General features: G+C 49.5%; 1 protein-coding gene across 1 annotated transcript in view; it reads right to left on the bottom strand.

Moving 5' to 3' along the window:
* Positions 1-568: 568 nt before the first annotated feature.
* BEST4 (bestrophin 4) overlaps positions 569-23854 on the bottom strand; it is a 42400-nt gene continuing 19114 nt past the window's right edge. The window contains exons 5-9 of the mRNA XM_077450807.1: positions 18354-18431; positions 15605-15739; positions 15437-15517; positions 7112-7266; positions 569-1625 (exon numbers count right to left, since the gene is read on the bottom strand). Of these exons, the coding sequence (XP_077306933.1) occupies positions 1214-1625; positions 7112-7266; positions 15437-15517; positions 15605-15739; positions 18354-18431 (861 nt within the window). The 3' untranslated portion in view covers positions 569-1213. The remainder of the gene's footprint in view (positions 1626-7111; positions 7267-15436; positions 15518-15604; positions 15740-18353; positions 18432-23854) is intronic.

The following is a 23854-nucleotide window of genomic DNA, read 5'->3' as shown; positions in this document are numbered from 1 at the left end:
CATAACGGGCACAGCGGGTGTACAGACCCGGGAACTCAGCACAGGGATGGTGGGAACCCCTCATAACGGGCACAGCGGGCGTACAGACCCAGGAACTCGGCACAGGGATGGTGGGAACCCCTCATAACGGGCACAATGGGTGTACAGACCCGGGAACTCAGCACAGGGATGATGGGAACTCCTCATAATGGGCACAGCGGGTGTACAGACCCGGGAACTCAGCACAGGGATGGTGGGAGCCCCTCATAACGGGCACAGCGGGTGTACAGACCCGGGAACTCGGCACAGGGATGGTGGGAGCCCCTCATAACGGGCACAGCGGGTGTACAGACCCAGGAACTTGGCAGCTTTCTGTAGATTTCTGATGCTGAGGTTCACTGCATGCCCGGATTCTGGTGCCTATAGGAAACTTGTGGGGAGTAATGTGTCTCCTGCCATTGCTGGTCTCTTTGAGACAATCCACGTTGTCTTGGACATGCTGAGATCCCCCTGAAGCAATGGCTGCCCCCCATGTCTATCTTTGCTTCAAAATATAAGAGGCACAAGAACCTACGAGACTTTCTACTCATTTATTTAATTTTTTTATTGATTTTGTTTACAAAGTACATTTACAAAAACTAAGATGGTGGGTGAAGTATGTCTCACAATACACAAGGGGGCGACACTTTCCAGTATATTGTACAGAATGATGGGGGGGGGGGTCTGGTGAGGTTTTATTTGTAGACGATCGAAGTGGAATGGTGAGAAAGATGAATGTCATGGAGACCGGCAATGGGGCGGCTTATGGAGGAGGAAGACAATTGGTGGAAAAGATTTGGCCAGGCAGCTTTCAGCCGGCCATAGATGGTTTGAACGTTGACCAGTTGCCTCTGAGATTGGACCATGTATGGGCGGGCTGAATGTACCCGGGTTGACCGATCAATCAACTTGGGTACAACCAGCTTGCTGGATTTTACATGCGATTATTTCCGGCGGCCGCTCTCCATATTCCGTCCAGCAAGTTGAATGTTGGTATTAAGGTATCACAGAGGTTGCCGGTGGGGGGAGTTCGGTTGTTCTGAGACCTATTGGTTTATCTTGGCCGGCTCACAATCACACGGCGAGGCGCCGCCGGCACTTCAACTCTTGAGGAACCAGAAGTCGCTCTCGTCATTCCGGGGGTTGTTGGTCTCACATCCGGTGTCCTCGAAGGATGATGTCACCTGTTATTCCTTTAGCACTCGGCCTGGTCCGGCTGGATGTCCTCTGAAGGTTCATCCACGGTGATGAGGATTGGACATGGTCGCGGCTGCTCCATCTTCTTTTGCTTCTCTGAGGCCTCCAGCCTGCGAGGGACTCTCGAGGGCGTGGGCGGTTCACTCGCCCGGCTCTCCTTCTCATCCTCCGTGGTTTCCTCCTCGTCGATCCGGTGGTCCTGGTCGATCTCGCTGTAGTGGACATTGTTGGGAGATCCTTCTCCTCTGAGGCGGACCAGGGGATTGCGTGGGCCTCGGCCCATGAGGTTTTTCATGCCAATAGCGGGGGAAGGGGCGGAGGAGAGGAAGCGACTGAGCATGGGGGTGCGGGCACGGGGAAGGTTGGGGGTGGCGGGCACTTGTTGGTGTTGGTCCGGGTCCGCATCCATTCTGAAAGGGAAGGAGATGCTTGTTACCTGTGATGGTCATGAGTTCCTGCCTCAGGAGTGGGGTGCCCACCTTCAGGAGTGGGGTGCCCACCTTCAGGAGCGGGGTGCTACTTCTACATATAAAAGTGGTGAAAGCTCATTGGCTATGCTTCAAATTCAACACATCAAATAAACAAACATGTTCTACTTACCTGCTCTGTGTAATGGTTTTGCCCAGATCCTCTTCTTGGGTCCCCTGCTGGCGCTCCTGGCTCCTCCCCCCACTTCTTGCTTTGGGAGCACTAACCTGCTCGGACTTACCTTCCCTGCCATGGGATGTGTATTTCTGTCCTGAAGTTTGGCCAGCTCTGCCGCGCGGTCCTGTCCGGTAGGGGTGTGGCTCCAGGGCTCGAGTCCTGCGGGAACGCATGGGAACGGCGTTCCCGTACTATTTCCACAGCGGGAACGCCGTTCCCATTAGCCACCTGAGGGCTGAGGCTATGCAGCGCGTAGTCCGCCGCCGCTCCTCTGCCGCCCGAGTGACGTTGCTAGGCAGGGGCCGCTCCGCGTCTAGCAACTGGTCACATGACGTCGTCCGTACACGTGGGCACGCACTGGCACGAGTCAGTGAGCATTGTGACACACGCTACGTGCCTGCTTGGATCCGGACTGTCCCCTCCCTCCCCTCTACCCAGTGCCAGACAGTCCTGGCCTCCTGGGGCCACAGCCGCTGCACTGCTTCCAGTTTACTTCTCTCCCGCGAACAGAAGGCAAGAGGATACCAGGTTAGTAACTAGTGTGTAAGTTTCACTCTGCAATACCCTGCCAATGCTCTGCAATACTCTGCAATACCCTATCAATACTCTGCAATACCCTATCAATACTCTGCCAATACTCTGCAATACCCTATCAATACTCTGCAATACCCTGCCAATACTCTGCAATACCCTATCAATACTCTGCAATACCCTATCAATACTCTGCAATACCCTGCCAATACTCTGCAATACATACCCCACCAAAACTCTGCAATACATTCCCCTGCCAATACTCTGCAATACCCCACCAATACTCTGCAATACCCCACCAATACTCTGCAATACCCTATCAATACTCTGCAATACTCTGCCAATACTCTGCAATACCCTGCCAATACTCTGCAATACCCTGCCAATACTGTGCCAATACTCTGCAATACTGTGCCACTACTCTGCAATACCCTGCCAATACTCTGCAATACATACCCCGCCAATACTCTGCAATACATACCCCGCCAATACTCTGCAATACCCCACCAATACTCTGCAATACCCCACCAATACTCTGCAATACCCTGCCAATACTCTGCAATACCCTGCCAATACTCTGCAATACATACCCTGCCAATACTCTGCCATACCCTGCCAATACTCTGCCATACCCTATCAATACTCTGCAATACTGTGCCAATACTCTGCAATACCCTGCCAATACTCTGCAATACCCTGCCAATACCCTATCAATACTCTGCAATACCCTATCAATACTCTGCAATACCCTGCCAATACTCTGCAATACCCTATCAATACTCTGCAATACATACTCTGCCAATACTCTGCAATACCCTATTAATACTCTGCAATACTGTGCCAATACTCTGCAATACTGTGCCAATACTCTGCAATACTCTGCCAATACTCTGCAATACTCTGCCAATACATACCCTGCCAATACTCTGCAATACCCCCTGCCAATACTCTACAATACCCTGCCAATACATACCCTGCGAATACTCTGCAATACCAAAAAGGTTGAAAAGTTCAAGGGGGCCGAATACTTTCGCAAGGCACTGTATGCATATGAGCGTACCTTTTTTTTTTTTTGGTGGGGGAGGGGATCTTGGGTGGGAGTTCCCACACTTTTTTCCCCAGGACTTGACCCCTGTGTGGCTCTGATCGTTTTCTGCAGCAGGTTCCCTTTCACTTTCAGGTCTCGCTGTGTGACTGGACAGTGAAATGAGAAGCAGCGGTCTTGTCGCAGAGGTGCAGTCTACAGCTCTGGCCAAAAGTTTTGAGAATGAACAGAAATCTACATTTTCACAGTCTGCTGCTTCAGTCTTTATGAAGTCAGTTTGCATATACAGAACGTTATGAAGAGCGATCAGATGAATGAAGTCCCTCTTTGTCATGAAAATGAATTTAATCGAATAAAAAAACATTTCCCATTGTGTTTGTGAAGAAAGCTTCAAGGCGCCCAAGAAAGTCCAGCAAGTGCCAGGACTGTCTTCTACAGTTGATTTAGCTGCAGCATCGGGGCACCCCCAGTGCAGGGGGGGGGAATGGGGCACCACAGGGGGGAATGAGGGCACCACCAGTGCAGATGAGAGGGTGTGTGCACCACCATTGCAGAGGAGGGGATGGGGGCACCACCAGTGTAGAGGAGGAGATGGGGGCACCACCACTGGAGGGGGGTGTGGGCACCACCAGTGTAGAGGAGGGGATGGGGGCACCACCAGTGCAGAGGAGGAGATGGGGGCACCACCAGTGCAGAGGAGGAGATGGGGGCACCACCAGTGGAGGGGGGTGTGGGCACCACCAGTGTAGAGGAGGGGATGGGGGCACCACCAGTGCAGAGGAGGAGATGGGGGCACCACCAGTGTAGAGGAGGGGATGGGGGCATCACCAGTGCAGAGAAGGGGATGGGGCACCACCATTACAGAGAAGGGGATGGGGCACCACCAGTGGGGGGGGGGTGGGCACCACCATTGCAGAGGAGGGGATGGGGGCATCACCAGTGGAGGGGGGGTGTGGGCACAACCAGTGCAGAGGAGGGGATGGGGGCACCACCAGTGTAGAGGAGGGGATGGGGGCACCACCAGTGCAGAGGAGTTGATGGGGGCACCACCAGTGTAGAGGAGGGGATGGGGGCACCACCAGTGTAGAGGAGGGGATGGGGGCACCACCAGTGCAGAGGAGTTGATGGGGGCACCACCAGTGGAGGGGGGTGTGTGGGCACTACCATTACAGAGGAGGGGATGGGGCACCACCAGTGGGGGGGGTGGGCACCACCATTGCAGAGGAGGGGATGGGGGCACCACCAGTGCAGAGGAGGGGATGGGGGCACCACCATTGCAGAGGAGGGTATGGGGGCACCACCAGTGCAGAGGAGGGGATGGGGGCATCACCAGTGTAGAGGAGGGGATGGGGGCACCACCAGTGTAGAGGAGGGGATGGGGGCACCACCATTGCAGAGGAGGGGATGGGGGCACCACCAGTGTAGAGGAGGGGATGGGGGCACCACCAGTGTAGAGGAGGGGATGGGGGCACCACCAGTGTAGAGGAGGGGATGGGGGCACCACCAGTGTAGAGGAGGGGATGGGGGCACCACCATTGCAGAGGAGGGGAGGGGGGCACCACCAGTGGAGGGGGGTGTGTGGGCACCACCAGTGCAGAGGAGGGGATGGGGGCACCACCAGTGCAGAGGAGGGGTGTGGGCACCACCAGTGCAGAGGAGGGGATGGGGGCACCACCAGTGCAGAGGAGGGGATGGGGGCACCACCAGTGTAGAGGAGGGGATGGGGGCACCACCAGTGCAGAGGAGTTGATGGGGGCACCACCAGTGGAGGGGGGTGTGTGGGCACCACCAGTGCAGAGGAGGGGATGGGGGCACCACCAGTGCAGAGGAGGGGTTTGGGCACCACCAGTGCAGAGGAGGGGATGAGGGCACCACCAGTGTAGAAGAGGGGATGGGGGCACCACCAGTGCAGAGGAGTTGATGGGGGCACCACCAGTGGAGGGGGGTGTGTGGGCACTACCATTACAGAGGAGGGGATGGGGCACCACCAGTGGGGGGGGGGGGGGTGGGCACCACCATTGCAGAGGAGGGGATGGGGGCACCACCAGTGCAGAGGGGGGATGGGGGCACCACCAGTGCAGAGGGGGGATGGGGGCACCACCATTGCAGAGGAGGGGATGGGGTCATCACCAGTGGAGGGGGGGGGGTTGTTCACCACCAGTGCAGAGGAGGGGGTGGGGGCACCACCAGTGCAGAGGAGGAGATGGGGGCACCACCAGTGCAGAGGAGGGGATGGGGGCATCACCAGTGGAGGGGGGGGTGGGGGCACTACCATTGCAGAGGAGGGGATGGGGGCACCACCATTGCAGAGGAGGGGATGGGGGCACCACCAGTGCAGAGGAGGGGATGGGGGCACCACCAGTGGAGGGGGGGATGGGGGCACTACCATTGCAGAGGAGGGGGTGGGGGCATCACCAGTGAAGGGGGGGTGGGCACCACCAGTGCAGAGGTTGCTCAGGAATGAGTCTATCGGCATGTACAGTGAGAAGACCTTTGGAGGATGGTCTGGTGTCAATAAGGGCAACAAAGAAGCCTCTTCTCTCCAGGAAAAACATCGGGACAGACCGATATTCTGCAAAACGTCCCGGGACTGGACTGCTGAGGACTGGGGGGGGGGGGGGGGGAGTCATTTTCTCTGGTGAATCCCCTTCCCCATTGTTTGGAGCATCTGGATAAAACCTTGTCCAGAGAAGAAAAGGTGAACGCTACTATCAGTCCTGTGTCATGCCTCCTGAGACCATTCATGGGTGGGGGTGGGGAATTCGCCATGAATAAAGAAGGGTACAAAAACATCCTCCGAGAGCAACTTCTCCCCACCCATTCCAGAAGAGTTGGTTGAGGAACAATGACTTTTCCAGCAACATGGAGCAACTTTCCAGAAGGCAAAAGTCATAACTAAGTGGTTTGGGGAACAAAACGTAACAATTTTGGGTCCACGGCCAGGAAACTCCCCAGACCTTAATCCCATTGTGAACGTGTGTGGTCAATCCTCTAGAAACAAGTGAACAAAAAATGATTATGGAAGAATGGGCCATCAGTCCGGGCGTGGCCCATCAGTCCGGGTGTGGCCCATCAGTCCGGGCGTGGCCCATCAGTCCGGGTGTGGCCCAGAAGTTGACTGACAACATTCTGGGGAGAATTGCAGAGGTCAGAAAAAGAAGGGTCACCACTGCAAATATGGACTTTGCATAACTTCATGTCATTGGCAATGAAAACCTCTGACACGTATGGAATGCTTGTAATTATACTTCCGTATCCATAGTAACATCTGACACTTATGATGTCATTATACTTCATTGTCCTATATCTGACACAAAGATCTAACAACACTGAAGCACTTTATTAGATTTAATATTTATATCGTTCTCAAAACTTTTGGGCACGGCTGTACTTTCTCCTCTGCAGGTGGTACTCAAACGCAGCTGCATTGCAGGGGGAGGGGAAGTCAAGAGGAGCATAGCTCCTCAATGGTTTCCTGGATCACTGGGGAAGCTATCCAATTGGATGCTGCTGCCCCATGTGACTAGCAGCCATCTTGGGTCGGGTACAGCTTATTTAAGGCCCTGGTCTCCATTGCTCCTTCATAGAGGAGCCACAAAAAAAAAAAGTCATTATGTTATGAAGAATATTTTTCATCTTTAATATCAGGTCACCAGAACAGCAAAGTCTACATACCGCATGTCGAACGTGGAGCCCATGAATGATGGTTTCAGCGTCTCTCCGGCAGTGGCGACCGTGTATGGTGGCAGCGCCGTCTGCTCATCCCAGTATTTGTCTTTCAGCATCGGTGGCAGGTTCTGGTACATGTCATCAACAGAGAGAAGGGAGACCTGCACAGGGAGCGACAGTTTTATCTATCCCCCGGATACAGGACGTGTTTTCTCAATTGTCAGATAATAGCCAAAGGGCACATTTCATGGAACGCGCTGGAAAATAAATGAAGAAAGCGCGCCATGTTGGCAGTCCCATGTAGAAGGTGGTAATGAGCGAATTAATAGCTTTATTGTTGAACTCCAAACAAACCGCTAAATACACAGAAGAAACAACGGAAACCTCCTACCAAATACTTACCGAAATGTTCCTTTCCTGGCACCTCAACATCTCACCACAAATGGGTAGAGCTTTGCCCACAAGATCTGCAGCATATCCTCCTGTGGGCGGCACAGTGGTGTAGTGGGTAGCACTTTCACCTAGCAGCAATAGGGTTGCTGGTTCAAATCCTGACCACGACACTATCTGCCTGGAGTTTGCATGTTCTCCCTGTGCCTGTGTGGGTTTCCTCCGGGTACTCTGGTTTCCTCCCACACTCCAAAGACATGCTGGTAGGTTATTTAGACCTTGTCCAAAAGAATTGGCCATAATATGTGTATGTTGTAAGTGTGTTGGGACTCTACAGGTTAAAGGACCGCATAAATAGCTGCAGATGGACACCGGTGGCAAGAAAAGCGCCCTGAGGCGATTCAGTTCGTATAGGTAGTGCTACATAAGTCATTCATTCATTCAAAAAGCTTTAAAAGCTATAAAGCTCTGCGCCCTTGTACACACGGGTTGGACAAAGTTGTCAGAAAATCTGATTGCACATAACGTGATGACGTTATTTCGTTAGGACAGGACTACGTTCAGGCTAGGAGCCAATAGCTTTGGTCTAGGAATTTGATCTGAGCATGCGTGGCACTTTGTCCGTCGGAGTAGGCTACACATGATCGGAGCATTTTGTCTGAAAATTTTACGGACAAGTTGGAAAACTTGGTCCGTCGGATACTCCAACGGAAACAGTCCGATGGAGACCACACACAGTCGGAATATCCGACAAAACGGTCCGATAGGAAACATTCCGACGGAATCTCCGACCGTGTGTACAAGGGCTTAGCCTCATGGGCAGCTGACGTTCTGATAATATAAGACCCCTTTCACACCGGGGCGTTTTGCAGGCGCTATAGCGTTAGAAATAGTGCCTGCAATCCGCCCTAAAGAAGCTGCGCCATTCCTCAGAGGGCTTTCACTGGAGCGGTGCGCTGGCAGGACGTCAGGGAAAAGTCCTGCCAGCAGCTTCTTTGGAGCGGTGAAGGAGCGGTGTGATTATCGATCCTCCACCGCTGCTCCCCATTGAAATCAATGGGGCAGCGCTGTAACACCGCCGGAAAAATGCAGTTATTGCCGGCGCTTTTAACTATTTCTTGGCCGCTAGCGTAGGGTAAAAGCACCCCGCTAGCGGCCGAAATGTGCCGCAAATCCAGCGGTAAAATGTCGCTAAAAATAGCGGCGTTTTACCGCCCACGCTATGGGCGGTGTGGAGTGAAAGGGGTCTAAGGGAGACAACATCGCAGCGCTATGAGAGTCACATAAGTCATAACATGTAACATGGTGCAAATACCAATTCACAGCCATCAGTGAAGCCATTTACCATAATGGCTCAAACGTTGGCCCCTGCAAGGCTTTCCAAGACCACCAAAAGGTCCCACTTTGGTTTTTGCTTTCCTGGGTGGTCTTAATTTAAACAATGCCATTAGATACCGGACCACCAATGGCCCATTGCCCATCTCTTGTCCATCAGCGAGGAGAGTGCTAAGATCTGAACTGGTGTTAAAAGATAATCCCAAATCCACTCTGAAAAATATCCAGTTTTCACGGCTGTTTCCCAGCAGCAATTTGGGACTCATTTCCCTTCCTGGAGTGGCTGAAAGCTCTTTAGGGCACAAAAAGCTGCACTTATCTTGAGAACATTGAAGGATGTACTCAGGGCAGGACTTAGGGTGGTGGGGGCCCCTGAGCTTGAGTCACTTTTGGGCCCTACCTTCTATACATTACTGTATTCATCGGCGTATAACACGCACCCCAAGGTTAGGAGTGAATTTTAAGGGAAAATACTTTTAGGAGGGAAGTTTAATGCAGCCTTATCAGTGTCCATCTGCAGCCTTGCCCATCCATCTGCAGCCTTGTCTGTGTAATTTTCAGCCTTGTCTGTGTCATTTTCAGCCTTGTCTGTGTCATTTTCAGCCTTGTCATTGCAGTCTTGAAGTTTAAAAATGGTGCTGCCGAGGAGTCCTGTATCTCGGCGGCTCTCGGGTCCTCTCGCAGTCCCGAGCGGAGTCGAGAGTAGCTAATTGTACTCGGCTCAGCTCACAGTCATGCCCAGTCCCTTTGTTAGGGCGGGACTGTGCGTGACTGTGAGCTGAGCCGAGTACACTCAGCTATGTATCACCGCGGGGCCCCCTATTGGACGGGGCCCATGGGCTTGAGCCCAGTCAAACCCAATGGTAAGTCCAGCCCTGGATGTACTTGAAAGGCTTGACCATCTCCCCTGTGCCATTTGATCAGGACAGTGTGCCAACCCTAGAGACTGGCATCAGAAGTGACCTTCAGCCATTCTCCTGGGTTGAGGGACCTCCCCTTCCCCAAGCTGGGTGACCGGGTTCACCATGCTAGATCATTTTTCATGCCATCTAACTGAGATCCAAATCAGTCAAGAAAGTCTCTTCCTGTGCCAATTAAAATCTACGAAGCCCCAGAGCTGCTGGGATCATTGTCACTAAAGGCCTCAGCAGATGCAGACGCTGTTGGGCTGGCAGGAAGGCATGACTGTTCACTTTCTTGATCTTATGATGAATGGCAATACATTTCTCTTGAGGAAGATACACTCTCCTTGCTGACTCTATTGAATTGCATGTTTAGGTACACCAGACTTTGTGTTGGTTCTAGTCAGCTTTGCATTGATAGGCCAACTGAACATTGGCCAAGGCTTACAGAACCTTTGTGTACTGGAAGCTCCTCGATTGGTCGCCGCCTCAAAAGAAAGGCAGTAGAATGGGAAGTGCTGTTTTTGAAGGCAGAAGTATGGCGACTTATGATGTACTGTAGCTAGAAGGTTGGTATATGGAGGTGTCCAGTAAATCTATGGACAGTGGCCGATGCTTTTTTTGCTAATTACTTTGATAATAATCTGAATTGACTGCAATCTTGAAATACTTTTACCTGCAAGAAGAGATTGAGTTTCTAATGCCGCGTACACACGACCGGACTTTTTGAGGGACTAAGTCTGACGGACTTTCGACGGAGTTCTGACGGACTTTCCGAATGAGCGGACTTGGCCACACACAATCACACCAAAGTCCGACGGATTGGAACGTGATGACGTACGACCGGACTAGAATAAGGAAGTTCATAGCCAGTAGCCAATAGCTGCCCTCGCGTAGTTTTTTGTCCGTCGGACCAGCACACACACGAGCGGATTTCTCAGTAGGAACTGGGTCCGGCGGAGTTCTGTTGGAAAAATTTGAAACCTGTTCCATTTCTAAAGTCTGTCAGACTTTTGCAAATCAAAAGTCCGCTGCAGCCCCACACACGATCGAATGGTCTGCCGGAATCATTCCATCAGACTTTTGATGTTGAAAAGTCTGGTCGCGTGTACGGGGCATTAAGGTCTAATACTGGCCCACCTTTCTCACTGGGAACAGTCAAATAAAAAACAGAATTTCCCCCTTGAGGAGGTACCAGTGGTTGGAAATCTTCCTTTTCTGGTCATTAACCACTTCCTGACCAGCGCACGACGATGTACGTCAACAGAATGGCACGGGCAGGTATATTGGCGTACATCGGGAGTGCGCCGCCGGTGGCGTGCTCCTGCGCTGGTCAGGACCCCCGTGAGTCCGGTCGCGGGACCCGTGGACTCGATCACCGCGGGCATCCCCGCGATCGTCTCACGGAGCGGCTGAATGGAGGAAATGCCGAGTAAACAGCATTTCTCCATTCTGCCTAGCAACTAGTGACGCTGATCTCTGCTCCATGTGATTGGAGCAGAGATCAGTGTTCACTAAATGAAAGCCCAACCCCCCCACAGTTAGTAACACTTAACCCCTACACTGCCACCCACTGGTTAACCCCTTCACTGCCAGTGTCATTTACACAGGAATCACTGCATTTATATAGCAGTGATTACTGTATAAATGACAATGGTCCCAAAAATGTGTCAAAAATGTCCGATGTGTCCATCACAATGTCGCAGTCACAATAAAAATCGCTGATCGCCGCCATTACTAGTAAAAAAAAAAAATAATAAAAAATTATTAATAAAAATGCTATAAAACTATCCCTATTTTCTAAACGCTATAACTTTTGCGCAAACCAATCAATAATCGCTTATTGCGATTTTTTTAACCAAAAATATGTAGAAGAATACGTATCGGCCTAAACTGAGGGAAAAAATGTTTTTTTATATATTTTTGGGGGATATTTATTATAACAAAAAGTAAAAAATAATGCGTTTTTTTCAAAATTGTCGCTCTATTTTTCTTTATAGCGCAAAAAATAAAAACCGCAGAGGTGATCAAATACCACCAAAAGAAAGCTCTATTTGTGGGAAAAAAAGGACGTCAATTTTGTTTGGGAGCCACGCCGCACGACCGCGCAATTGCCAGTTAAAGCGACGCAGTGCCGAATCGCAAAAAGTGGTCTGGTCTTTGACCAGCAAAATGGTCCGGTCTGAAAGTGGTTAAAACCTTAAAACGTTCTGTCGGTGTTTCTTTAATCATTTTTCCTCCTCTCCGCTTCTGTAAGCCAAGAGCGGCTGCTTATCTGAGATCTACTTAACACGCTGGCATTGCCGGATCCACACCAGTCCAACCAAACCCCTTCTGGGTTTTGAGAAACTTTTTGGCTGAAGATACTCAGACAGCCTTCATTCCCCTCGGGAACTATAACACCCTGGAGAGGTTTCTTAGGCAGGCTGACCTAAGGCTCCTTATATGGTGGCACGGAGGGGGATCCGATCCGTGGTGAAGCATCTTTTGTACTGCAAAAGAAGAAACTGCACTGATCCTCGCCCATTTCCATTTTTTGTGCACTCGATAGCGCTGCAGGTTGCCCAGGCTCATGGCATCTCCCAGAGAGGTGAGGGTGAATACCAGACTGAAAACCCCACAAAGGGAAGGAGAGAGAGAAATAGGGAGTGGCCAATGAAAAATCTAGACCAGACCATGAAGACTGCATTACCACAAAACATGGTCACACACCTACCAACAGTAATGCCGGCCATACACGGTTTTCTTTCGAAAATCGTATCTAAGAATTTTTCGTTTGTATTTCACACCATTAGTGGGGCGGCAACAACAGCCGATTTTCGTGCGGAAATCAAATTTGAGGAATCGGACACGTTGGAAATTTTTGGAAAAACGAACGATCTTCTAATCAATGATGGGAGAATCGTGCGAGAAATGTAATAAGAAAACAAAATTTACGGAGAGAAAAGAAGATTCCCGGTTTACGAAAATTATTTTCTGTAGCAACATGGCGGTGAAATTGAAGGCTTGGTCGGCCGAATTTCGAAAATCAATGGTGGCGCCATCCGATCACAAAAAAACGAACTTTCTGATTTTGAAAAGAAAATTTGTTCGAAATTCGCGCTGTGTATGGCCTGCATGAGGCAGAAGTATGATAGGCTAGAGGGAAACTGTCTCTATCTGCTTCCCCCTCCTGCTCTGAATACTATAGACCGCTAATCCTCCCAGAGCCCCTCCGCTTCCTGAGCCCCTTTCACCCGTACCCCCCTAACTTCTTCGCACTTAAGAACGAGCGGAAGTGCCTTCAGAGAGCGGCGCACATGACTGGACGCCCTTCTTGTCCACTGTTAGCCCTTGTACACACGCTCGGAGATTCCGTCGCAATGTTTCCTATCGGACCGTGTTGTCGGATATTCCGACTGTGTGTGGTCTCCATCGGACTGTTTCCGTCGGAATATCAGACGGACCAACTTTTCCAACTTGCCGGTAAAATTTTCCAACAAAATTCTCTGATCGGACATACTCCGATCATGTGTAGCCTACTCCGACGGACAAAGTGCCACGCATGCTCAGATCAAATTCCTAGACCAAAGCTATTGGCTCCTAGCCTGAACGTAGTCCCGTCCTAAAGAAATAACGTCATCACGTTATGTACAATCGGATTTTTCGACAACTTTGTCCGACCGTGTGTATGCAACAGTTTCGGACAAAATCCGTCGGACAAAATCCAACGGATTTGGTTGTCAGAATGTCCGACCCGTGTGTACAAGGGCTTAGACTTTCCCTGCAAGAGAGCAGCAAGTCCAGTGTCACCCAATGACCAAAAGAGGAGAAACATAAGACGGCCGCTTTTCTGCCACCAGCGGGGAGCTTTTAACAAAAAAGGGTTAAAAACTCCAGTTTTTCAGCGCTTTCAAGGCACCAATGGGCATACAGCGCTCAAGGGATACAGCGCTCATGGGATACAGCGCTCATGGGATACAGCGCTCAAGGGATACAGCGCTCATAGGATACAGTGCTCAAGGGATACAGCGCTCATGGGATACATTGCTCATGGGATACAGCGCTCAAGGGATACAGCGCTCATGGGATACAGCGCTCATGGGATACAGCGCTCATGGGATACAGCGCTCATGGGATACAGCGCTCATGGGATACAGCGCTCAAGGGATACAGCGCTCATGGGATACAGCGCTCATGGGATACAGCGCTCATGGGATACAGCGCTCATGAGATACAGTGCTCAAGGGATACAGCCCTCCCAACCCGACCCAAAGATGCTGCTTGCAGGACATTTCATAACATCAGACAAGAAAAGTCACACTGGAATGAATGGGAGGCAGTTTTCAGGCGCTTAGCAGAGGTTATTTCCAGCGCTAAATCGTCTAAAAACGACCCAAGTGTGAAAGGGGGTCTAAGAAAAATATGAGATAAAAACCAAGACACAATAAGGGGGCCCCAAAGTAGAAGATCTGAAGAAAAAAAAAGGGGGACAATTGAAAAAATGGTAAAGAATGTCTTGGACTGGTATATTATTGCAGCAATTTGTGCCAATATGCAAACATAACCCGCTACTGGGTGCCAGGATGACATTGGAATGACACCCGGACTACCACACCGAGAGAGGTGGATCCTATGTGGGGGCCTGATATCCATCTATGAAAGGTCCAGTTGCTTCGATCTCAGTACAGAAATAAAGGACCATTGGCTGTGGCTAAGGGGTAAGAGATTTAAACGTATTGAAGGCAGCTATCCTGTGAGTCTCGGGGGAAGAGCTAAACCCATCCATGGAGACATGTCGGCGAAACTGGAAACAAATATAGAGATTGATTTTCCTGCCAAAATATTTTATAACTATCCATCCAGCCCGTCTGTCCATCCAGCCTGTCTGTCCATCCAGCCTGTCTGTCCATCCAGCCTGTCTGTCCATCCAGCCCGTCTGTCCCTGCCATCAGTGGTTTGCGGACTGTGAAAACAATGAATAATGAAATATAAAAAATACATGTTGTGGGGGAGGGGGACTGAAATGGGTTTGTAGACCGGTGCAGTCTACTTTCTCCACTGTAGGTGGCGCTTATCCACAGCAGCATTGCATTTGGAGAGGAAGTCAAGAAGAATATTGTTCCTCTATGGTTTCCTGGGTCACTGGGGAAGCTATCCGATTGGATGCTGCCATCCCATGTGACTCTGGCAGCCATTTTTGGTCCGGCAGAGCCTATTCAGGGTCCTGGCTCCCGGGCTTGGTGCACTTTTACAAATTGGTAGTGTAGAGACAGGTACCCCGTCAGTTAGGGACAGAACTAACAGCAAGAAAAGGTTCCTGACATGGAGGGAAATCATAGGGATCACAATTTCTCTAGACATCTTCCCGCTTGGGCACAAGCCAGCCAGGCCGCATTCTGCCCCTCCAAACAGGAGCTGTCAGGCTGAAACCTGCTCCCTACACGCTGTTGGAATCGGTGAGTGTTGGGATGTCTTCCCTTCGGGGTTTATTGTGAACTATATTTGCATTTACACCACGCTGCACCTTGCTGCACCTCGCTGCAATGCACCTACAGGCTTCAGGGCCCATTCAACGTGAGCACACATAGGTGGGAATGGACCCTCAATAAACACAAAGCTGCTTGAACATAGGAATGTGGGTTCACAGTCCTCAAACCACTGATAACATGGCAGACATTTAGGATATCTCTGTTGTAGCACATGCAGCTTTCTTAGTCCTTACCTGCAGATTGCGGTCTATCAGTCGGTTTGTTTCAAAGTCATCATCATCTTCCCCGAAGGGATTAATAATCTGTTCTGCCACCTAAAACACGGGATTCACGTTACTACAACTCACACATTGAATTACATTGTGAAATGTTATATTTTATGTATTTTTTCTGCAACAAACCTTCAGCCAGCCGGCATAGAAGAAGAATTGGAGGAAGGTGAAGATGGGAACATAGACGTCCAGGTCATTTCCCTCCACAAATTGCCGTCCAATAAGGCAGGAGGCAAAGAACGAGTACACCGCGATTGTAACCACCTAGAAATACAGATTCTGTTATTTAATGTTCTGAGAACGGACAGTCTTCACCTCCCAACTTCAACTGGTCCATAGCTTTTCACTTCTGAAAATTGTCCTCCTTGTGTTTGGTATGGCTGCATTGTTTCCGGGATGCTAAATTCTAATATTACTATCCAAGATAACCCATAGTGATTTATGAGTGGAAGGATTCTCTGCAGAATGTTCCTGTGTGCATGTAGTCCGGAGAATTACGTACTTCAAGGATTAGCCAATCAAACCAATTCATTTGTTGCTGAAAAAACAAGTGGATTCTTTCAGATCAAATCTATGTGGCCCTGATACCTATACATACGCGAGGTTTCCCAACAGCCAAGTAGCTTACCTAAAATCTAACCAAATCCCTACACCATATCTGAGCCCCAACACCAAGACCCAACCAATTCCCTACTACATATCCTAGCACCAAAACTCAACCAATTCCCTACACCATATTCTAGTGCCAACGCATAAGACTCAACCAATCCTCTACTACATATCCTATTCCCAACACCAAGACTCAACCAATCCTCTACTACATATCCTAGCACCAACACCAAGACTCAACCAATCCCCTACTACATATCCTAATCCCAACACCAAGACTCAACCAATCCCCTACTACATATCCTAATCCCAACACCAAGACTCAACCAATCCTCTACTACATATCCTAATCCCAACACCAAGACTCAACCAATCCTCTACTACATATCCTAATCCCAACACCAAGACTCAACCAATCTCCTACTACATATCTTAGCACCAACACCAAGACTCAACCAATCCTCTACTACATATCCTAATCCCAACACCAAGACTCAACCAATCCCCTACTACATATCCTAATCCCAACATCAAGACTCAACCAATCCTCTACTACATATCCTAATCCCAACACCAAGACTCAACCAATCCTCTACTACATATCCTAATCCCAACACCAAGACTCAACCAATCTCCTACTACATATCCTAGCACCAACACCAAGACTCAACCTATTCCTTACACCATACCTTATCACTAACATCAAGACTCAATCAATTCCCTACAATATATCATAACACCAACATGTAAAACTCAACCAATCCCCTACTACATATCCTAATCCCAACACCAAGACTCAACCAATCTCCTACTACATATCCTAATCCCAACACCAAGACTCAACCAATCCTCTACTACATATCCTAATCCCAACACCAAGACTCAACCAATCCCCTACTACATATACTAATCCCAACACCAAGACTCAACCAATCCCCTACTACATATCCTAATCCCAACACCAAGACTCAACGAATCCCCTACTACATATCCTAATCCCAACACCAAAACTCAACCAACTCCCTACACCATATTCTATTGCCAACACGTAAGACTCAACCAAACCTCTACTACGTATCCTAATCCCAACACATAAGACTCCACCAATCTCCTACTACATATCCTAGCACCAACACCAAGACTCAACCTATTCCTTACACCATGCCTTATCACTAACATCAAGACTAAACCAATTCCCTACAACATATCCTAACACCAACATGTAAAACTCAACCAATCCCCTACTACATATCCTAATCCCAACACCAAGACTCAACCAATCTCCTACTACATATCCTAATCCCAACACCAAGACTCAACCAATCCTCTACTACATATCCTAATCCCAACACCAAGACTCAACCAATCCCCTACTACATATACTAATCCCAACACCAAGACTCAACCAATCCCCTACTACATATCCTAATCCCAACACCAAGACTCAACCAATCCTCTACTACATATCCTAATACCAACACCAAGACTCAACCAATTCCCTACTACATATCCTAATCCCAACACCAAGACTCAACCAATCCCCTACTACATATCCTAATCCCAACACCAAAACTCAACCAATTCCCTACACCATATTCTAATGCCAACACGTAAGACTCAACCAAACCTCTACTACATATCCTAGTCCCAACACATAAGACTCAACCAATCTCCTACTACATATCCTAGCACCAACACCAAGACTCAACCTATTCCTTACACCATACCTTATCACTAACATCAAGACTAAACCAATTCCCTACAACATATCCTAACACCAACATGTAAAACTCAATCAATCTCCTACTACATATCCTAATCCCAACACCAAGACTCAACCAATCCCCTACTACATATCCTAATCCCAAGACTCAACCAATCTCCTACTACATATCCTAATCCCAACACCAAGACTCAACCAATCTCCTACTACATATCCTAATCCCAACACCAAGACTCAACCAATCCTCTACTACATATCCTAATCCCAACACCAAGACTCAACCAATCCCCTACTACATATCCTAATCCCAACACCAAGACTCAACCAATCCCCTACTACATATCCTAGCACCAACACCAAGACTCAACCAATCTCCTACTACATATCCTAATCCCAACACCAAGAAAGAGTTTATCAAACGATATATTATCTGAGCTACACTAGGGTTATGCAAATAAAGAAAAGCACAAGGACGGCCCACTGCTGGGGACAATGCCGGGGACAATGAGAGAAGACGTTCTCGGGGTCCGGATAGACGGTACTGACCTGAGTGTAGACCAGAGGAACGCTGATCCAATCGTAGTGGAAGAGCATGCTGCACTTGGCTCGGTATTTGTTCAGCTCCTGCCCAGCAACACAATAAGAAGATATATTAGAAATCTCATCTCTCCGTTATTTCTGCAGACTTTATACTTTGCTCCAGGACAAAACAAAACGACATATTGATGATGAGGCTGTACTGTGTGGTAGGAGTGGTGCTATTATCCCATAGATTGGGGCCTAGATTGGGGATGAGCCCTTTGCCTCTCCCCCCATGCTGGAGGAAAGTGCCACGGAGTTTGGTAGACTCTCAGTATTGCCAAAGGAAACAGGTGACATCAGGCGGGAGATACTAGAATGGCGGAAATTCTCAGACCGAGATCAGAGCAGACAACCTGAGGACACATTCAGTCTAAGCAATCCAGGACATGAGACAGACAGACCTCCATCCAGGACATAAGACAGACAGACCTCCATCCAGGACATAAGACAGACCTCCATCCAGGACATAAGACTGACAGACCTCCATCCAGGACATTAGACAGACCTCCATCCAGGACATAAGACAGACAGACCTCCATCCAGGACATAAGACAGACAGACCTCCATCCAGGACATAAGACAGACAGACCTCCATCCAGGACTAGGGTTGCCACTTTTTCTTCAAGCCAGACCCGCGCCAAGCCAACGCTTTAGCAAAAATATATATTTTGTACACTATAACCGTGGTCTCCAAGCATCTGGCAAAATCATTATTCCTACTATTGACACCAACAATGGGCAGTATTCCTTCCACTGACATCAATGATTGGGCATCATTTCTTCTAACGACAACAAAAATTGGGCACATTTCCTCCCCCTAATACCAAAGATCGGGCATTGTTTACTCCCACTGGGCACAGACCGGCCACCCTAAAGTCTGAAGGACAGTAAACTGGCCCTTTCTTTAGAATGTGTGGAGACCCCTGATCTATAGAATTGTAACAGGCCTGGGACAACTTTGGGCACTCCAAACAGAATAGCAATGTGGCATGCATAGTGCCCCATAGTCCCTCCTATGGGGGCCTGTTTTAAACCACATTCCTGTCTGAATATTGTGTCCGGGTTTCAGGTGGACTGAAACCCGAACACATGATTCAAAACCCGAACTGTCCGGGTGAATCCCGAACAGGTGGCAACCCTATCCAGGACATAAGACAGACCTCCATCCAGGACATAAGACTGACAGACCTCCATCCAGGACATAAGACTGACAGACCTCCATCCAGGACATAAGACAGACAGACCTCCATCCAGGACATAAGACTGACAGACCTCCATCCAGGACATAAGACAGACAGACCTCCATCCAGGACATAAGACAGACAGACCTCCATCCAGGACATAAGACAGACAGACCTCCATCCAGGACATAAGACAGACAGACCTCAATCCAGGACATAAGACAGACAGACCTCCATCCTGGACATAAGACAGACAGACCCCCATCCAGGACATAAGACAGACCTCCATCCTGGACATAAGACAGACAGACCTCCATCCAGGACATAAGACTGACAGACCTCCATCCAGGACATAAGACAGACCTCCATCCTGGACATAAGACAGACAGACCTCCATCCAGGACATAAGACAGACAGACCTCCATCCAGGACATAAGACTGACTGACCTCAATCCAGGACATAAGACAGACCTCCATCCAGGACATAAGACTGACCTCCATCCAGGACATAAGACTGACTGACCTCCATCCAGGACATAAGACAGACAGACCTCCATCCAGGACATAAGACTGACAGACCTCCATCCAGGACATAAGACAGACCTCCATCCAGGACATAAGACAGACAGACCCCCATCCAGGACATAAGACAGACCTCCATCCTGGACATAAGACTGACAGACCTCCATCCAGGACATAAGACAGACAGACCTCCATCCAGGACATAAGACAGACAGACCCCCATCCAGGACATAAGACAGACCTCCATCCAGGACATAAGACTGACTGACCTCAATCCAGGACATAAGACAGACAGACCTCCATACAGGACATAAGACAGACCTCCATCCAGGACATAAGACAGACAGACCTCCATCCAGGACATAAGACAGACAGACCTCCATCCAGGACATAAGACAGACAGACCTCCATCCAGGACATAAGACAGACCTCCATCCTGGACATAAGACTGACAGACCTCCATCCAGGACATAAGACAGACAGACCTCCATCCAGGACATAAGACAGACCTCCATCCTGGACATAAGACAGACAGACCTCCATCCAGGACATAAGACAGACAGACCTCCATCCAGGACATAAGACAGACAGACCTCCATCCAGGACATAAGACAGACAGACCTCCATCCAGGACATAAGACAGACAGACCTCCATCCAGGACATAAGACAGACAGACCTCCATCCTGGACATAAGACTGACAGACCTCCATCCTGGACATAAGACTGACAGACCTCCATCCAGGACATAAGACAGACAGACCTCCATCCAGGACATAAGACAGACAGACCTCCATCCAGGACATAAGACAGACAGACCTCCATCCAGGACATAAGACAGACAGACCTCCATCCAGGACATAAGACAGACAGACCTCCATCCTGGACATAAGACTGACAGACCTCCATCCTGGACATAAGACTGACAGACCTCCATCCAGGACATAAGACAGACAGACCTCCATCCAGGACATAAGACAGACCTCCATCCAGGACATAAGACAGACAGACCTCCATCCAGGACATAAGACAGACAGACCTCCATCCAGGACATAAGACTGACCTCCATCCAGGACATAAGACAGACCTCCATCCAGGACATAAGACTGACTGACCTCCATCCAGGACATAAGACAGACAGACCTCCATCCAGGACATAAGACAGACAGACCTCCATCCAGGACATAAGACAGACAGACCTCCATCCAGGACATAAGACAGACAGACCTTTATCCAGGACATAAGACTGACTGACCTCCATCCAGGACATAAGACAGACAGACCTCCATCCAGGACATAAGACAGACAGACCTACATCCAGGACATAAGACAGACAGACCCCCATCCAGGACATAAGACTGACAGACCTCCATCCAGGACATAAGACAGACAGACCTCCATCCAGGACATAAGACAGACAGACCTCCATCCAGGACATAAGACAGACAGACCTCCATCCAGGACATAAGACAGACAGACCTCCATCCAGGACATAAGACAGACCTCCATCCAGGACATAAGACAGACCTCCATCCAGGACATAAGACAGACAGACCTCCATCCAGGACTTAAGACAGACTAACCTCCATCCAGGACATAAGACAGACAGACCTCCATCCAGGACATAAGACAGACAGACCCCCATCCAGGACATAAGACTGACAGACCTCCATCCAGGACATAAGACAGACCTCCATCCAGGACATAAGACAGACAGACCCCCATCCAGGACTTAAGACAGACCTCCATCCAGGACATAAGACTGACTGACCTCCATCCAGGACATAAGACAGACAGACCTCCATCCAGGACATAAGACAGACAGACCTCCATCCAGGACATAAGACAGACCTCCATCCTGGACATAAGACTGACAGACCTCCATCCAGGACATAAGACAGACAGACCTCCATCCAGGACATAAGACAGACCTCCATCCTGGACATAAGACAGACAGACCTCCATCCAGGACATAAGACAGACAGACCTCCATCCAGGACATAAGACAGACAGACCTCCATCCAGGACATAAGACAGACAGACCTCCATCCAGGACATAAGACAGACAGACCTCCATCCAGGACATAAGACAGACAGACCTCCATCCAGGACATAAGACAGACAGACCTCCATCCTGGACATAAGACTGACAGACCTCCATCCAGGACATAAGACAGACCTCCATCCAGGACATAAGACAGACAGACCTCCATCCAGGACATAAGACAGACAGACCTCCATCCAGGACATAAGACAGACCTCCATCCAGCACATTAGACAGACAGGCATCAATCCAGGACATAAGACAGACAGACCTCCATCCAGGACATAAGACAGACCTCCATCCAGGACATAAGACTGACTGACCTCCATCCAGGACATAAGACAGACAGACCTCCATCCAGGACATAAGACAGACCTCCATCCAGGACATAAGACTGACCTCCATCCAGGACATAAGACAGACCTCCATCCAGGACATAAGACAGACAGACCTCCATCCAGGACATAAGACTGACTGACCTCCATCCAGGACATAAGACAGACCTCCATCCAGGACATAAGACAGACAGACCCCCATCCAGGACTTAAGACAGACCTCCATCCAGGACATAAGACTGACTGACCTCCATCCAGGACATAAGACAGACAGACCTCCATCCAGGACATAAGACAGACAGACCTCCATCCAGGACATAAGACAGACCTCCATCCTGGACATAAGACTGACAGACCTCCATCCAGGACATAAGACAGACCTCCATCCTGGACATAAGACAGACAGACCTCCATCCAGGACATAAGACAGACAGACCTCCATCCAGGACATAAGACAGACAGACCTCCATCCAGGACATAAGACAGACAGACCTCCATCCAGGACATAAGACAGACAGACCTCCATCCAGGACATAAGACAGACAGACCTCCATCCAGGACATAAGACAGACAGACCTCCATCCTGGACATAAGACTGACAGACCTCCATCCAGGACATAAGACAGACCTCCATCCAGGACATAAGACAGACAGACCTCCATCCAGGACATAAGACAGACAGACCTCCATCCAGGACATAAGACAGACCTCCATCCAGGACATAAGACAGACAGACCTCCATCCAGGACATAAGACAGACAGACCTCCATCCAGGACATAAGACAGACCTCCATCCAGCACATTAGACAGACAGGCATCAATCCAGGACATAAGACAGACAGACCTCCATCCAGGACATAAGACAGACCTCCATCCAGGACATAAGACTGACTGACCTCCATCCAGGACATAAGACAGACAGACCTCCATCCAGGACATAAGACTGACCTCCATCCAGGACATAAGACAGACCTCCATCCAGGACATAAGACAGACAGACCTCCATCCAGGACATAAGACTGACTGACCTCCATCCAGGACATAAGACAGACAGACCTCCATCCAGGACATAAGACAGACCTCCATCCAGGACATAAGACTGACCTCCATCCAGGACATAAGACAGACCTCCATCCAGGACATAAGACAGACTGACCTCCATCCAGGACATAAGACAGACAGACCTCCATCCAGGACATAAGACAGACAGACCTTTATCCAGGACATAAGACTGACTGACCTCCATCCAGGACATAAGACAGACAGACCCCCATCCAGGACATAAGACAGACAGACCTCCATCCAGGACATAAGACAGACCTCCATCCAGGACATAAGACAGACAGACCTCCATCCAGGACATAAGACAGACAGACCTTTATCCA

The sequence above is a fragment of the Lithobates pipiens genome, unplaced genomic scaffold, assembly GCF_037356315.1.
Source record: "Lithobates pipiens isolate NorthernLeopardFrog02 unplaced genomic scaffold, aLitPip1_a1.2 Scaffold_23, whole genome shotgun sequence".
Taxonomy (NCBI): Eukaryota; Metazoa; Chordata; class Amphibia; order Anura; family Ranidae; genus Lithobates; species Lithobates pipiens.
The sequence above is the reverse complement of the archived record's forward strand: the minus strand, read 5'-3'. Positions and strand labels throughout refer to the sequence as shown.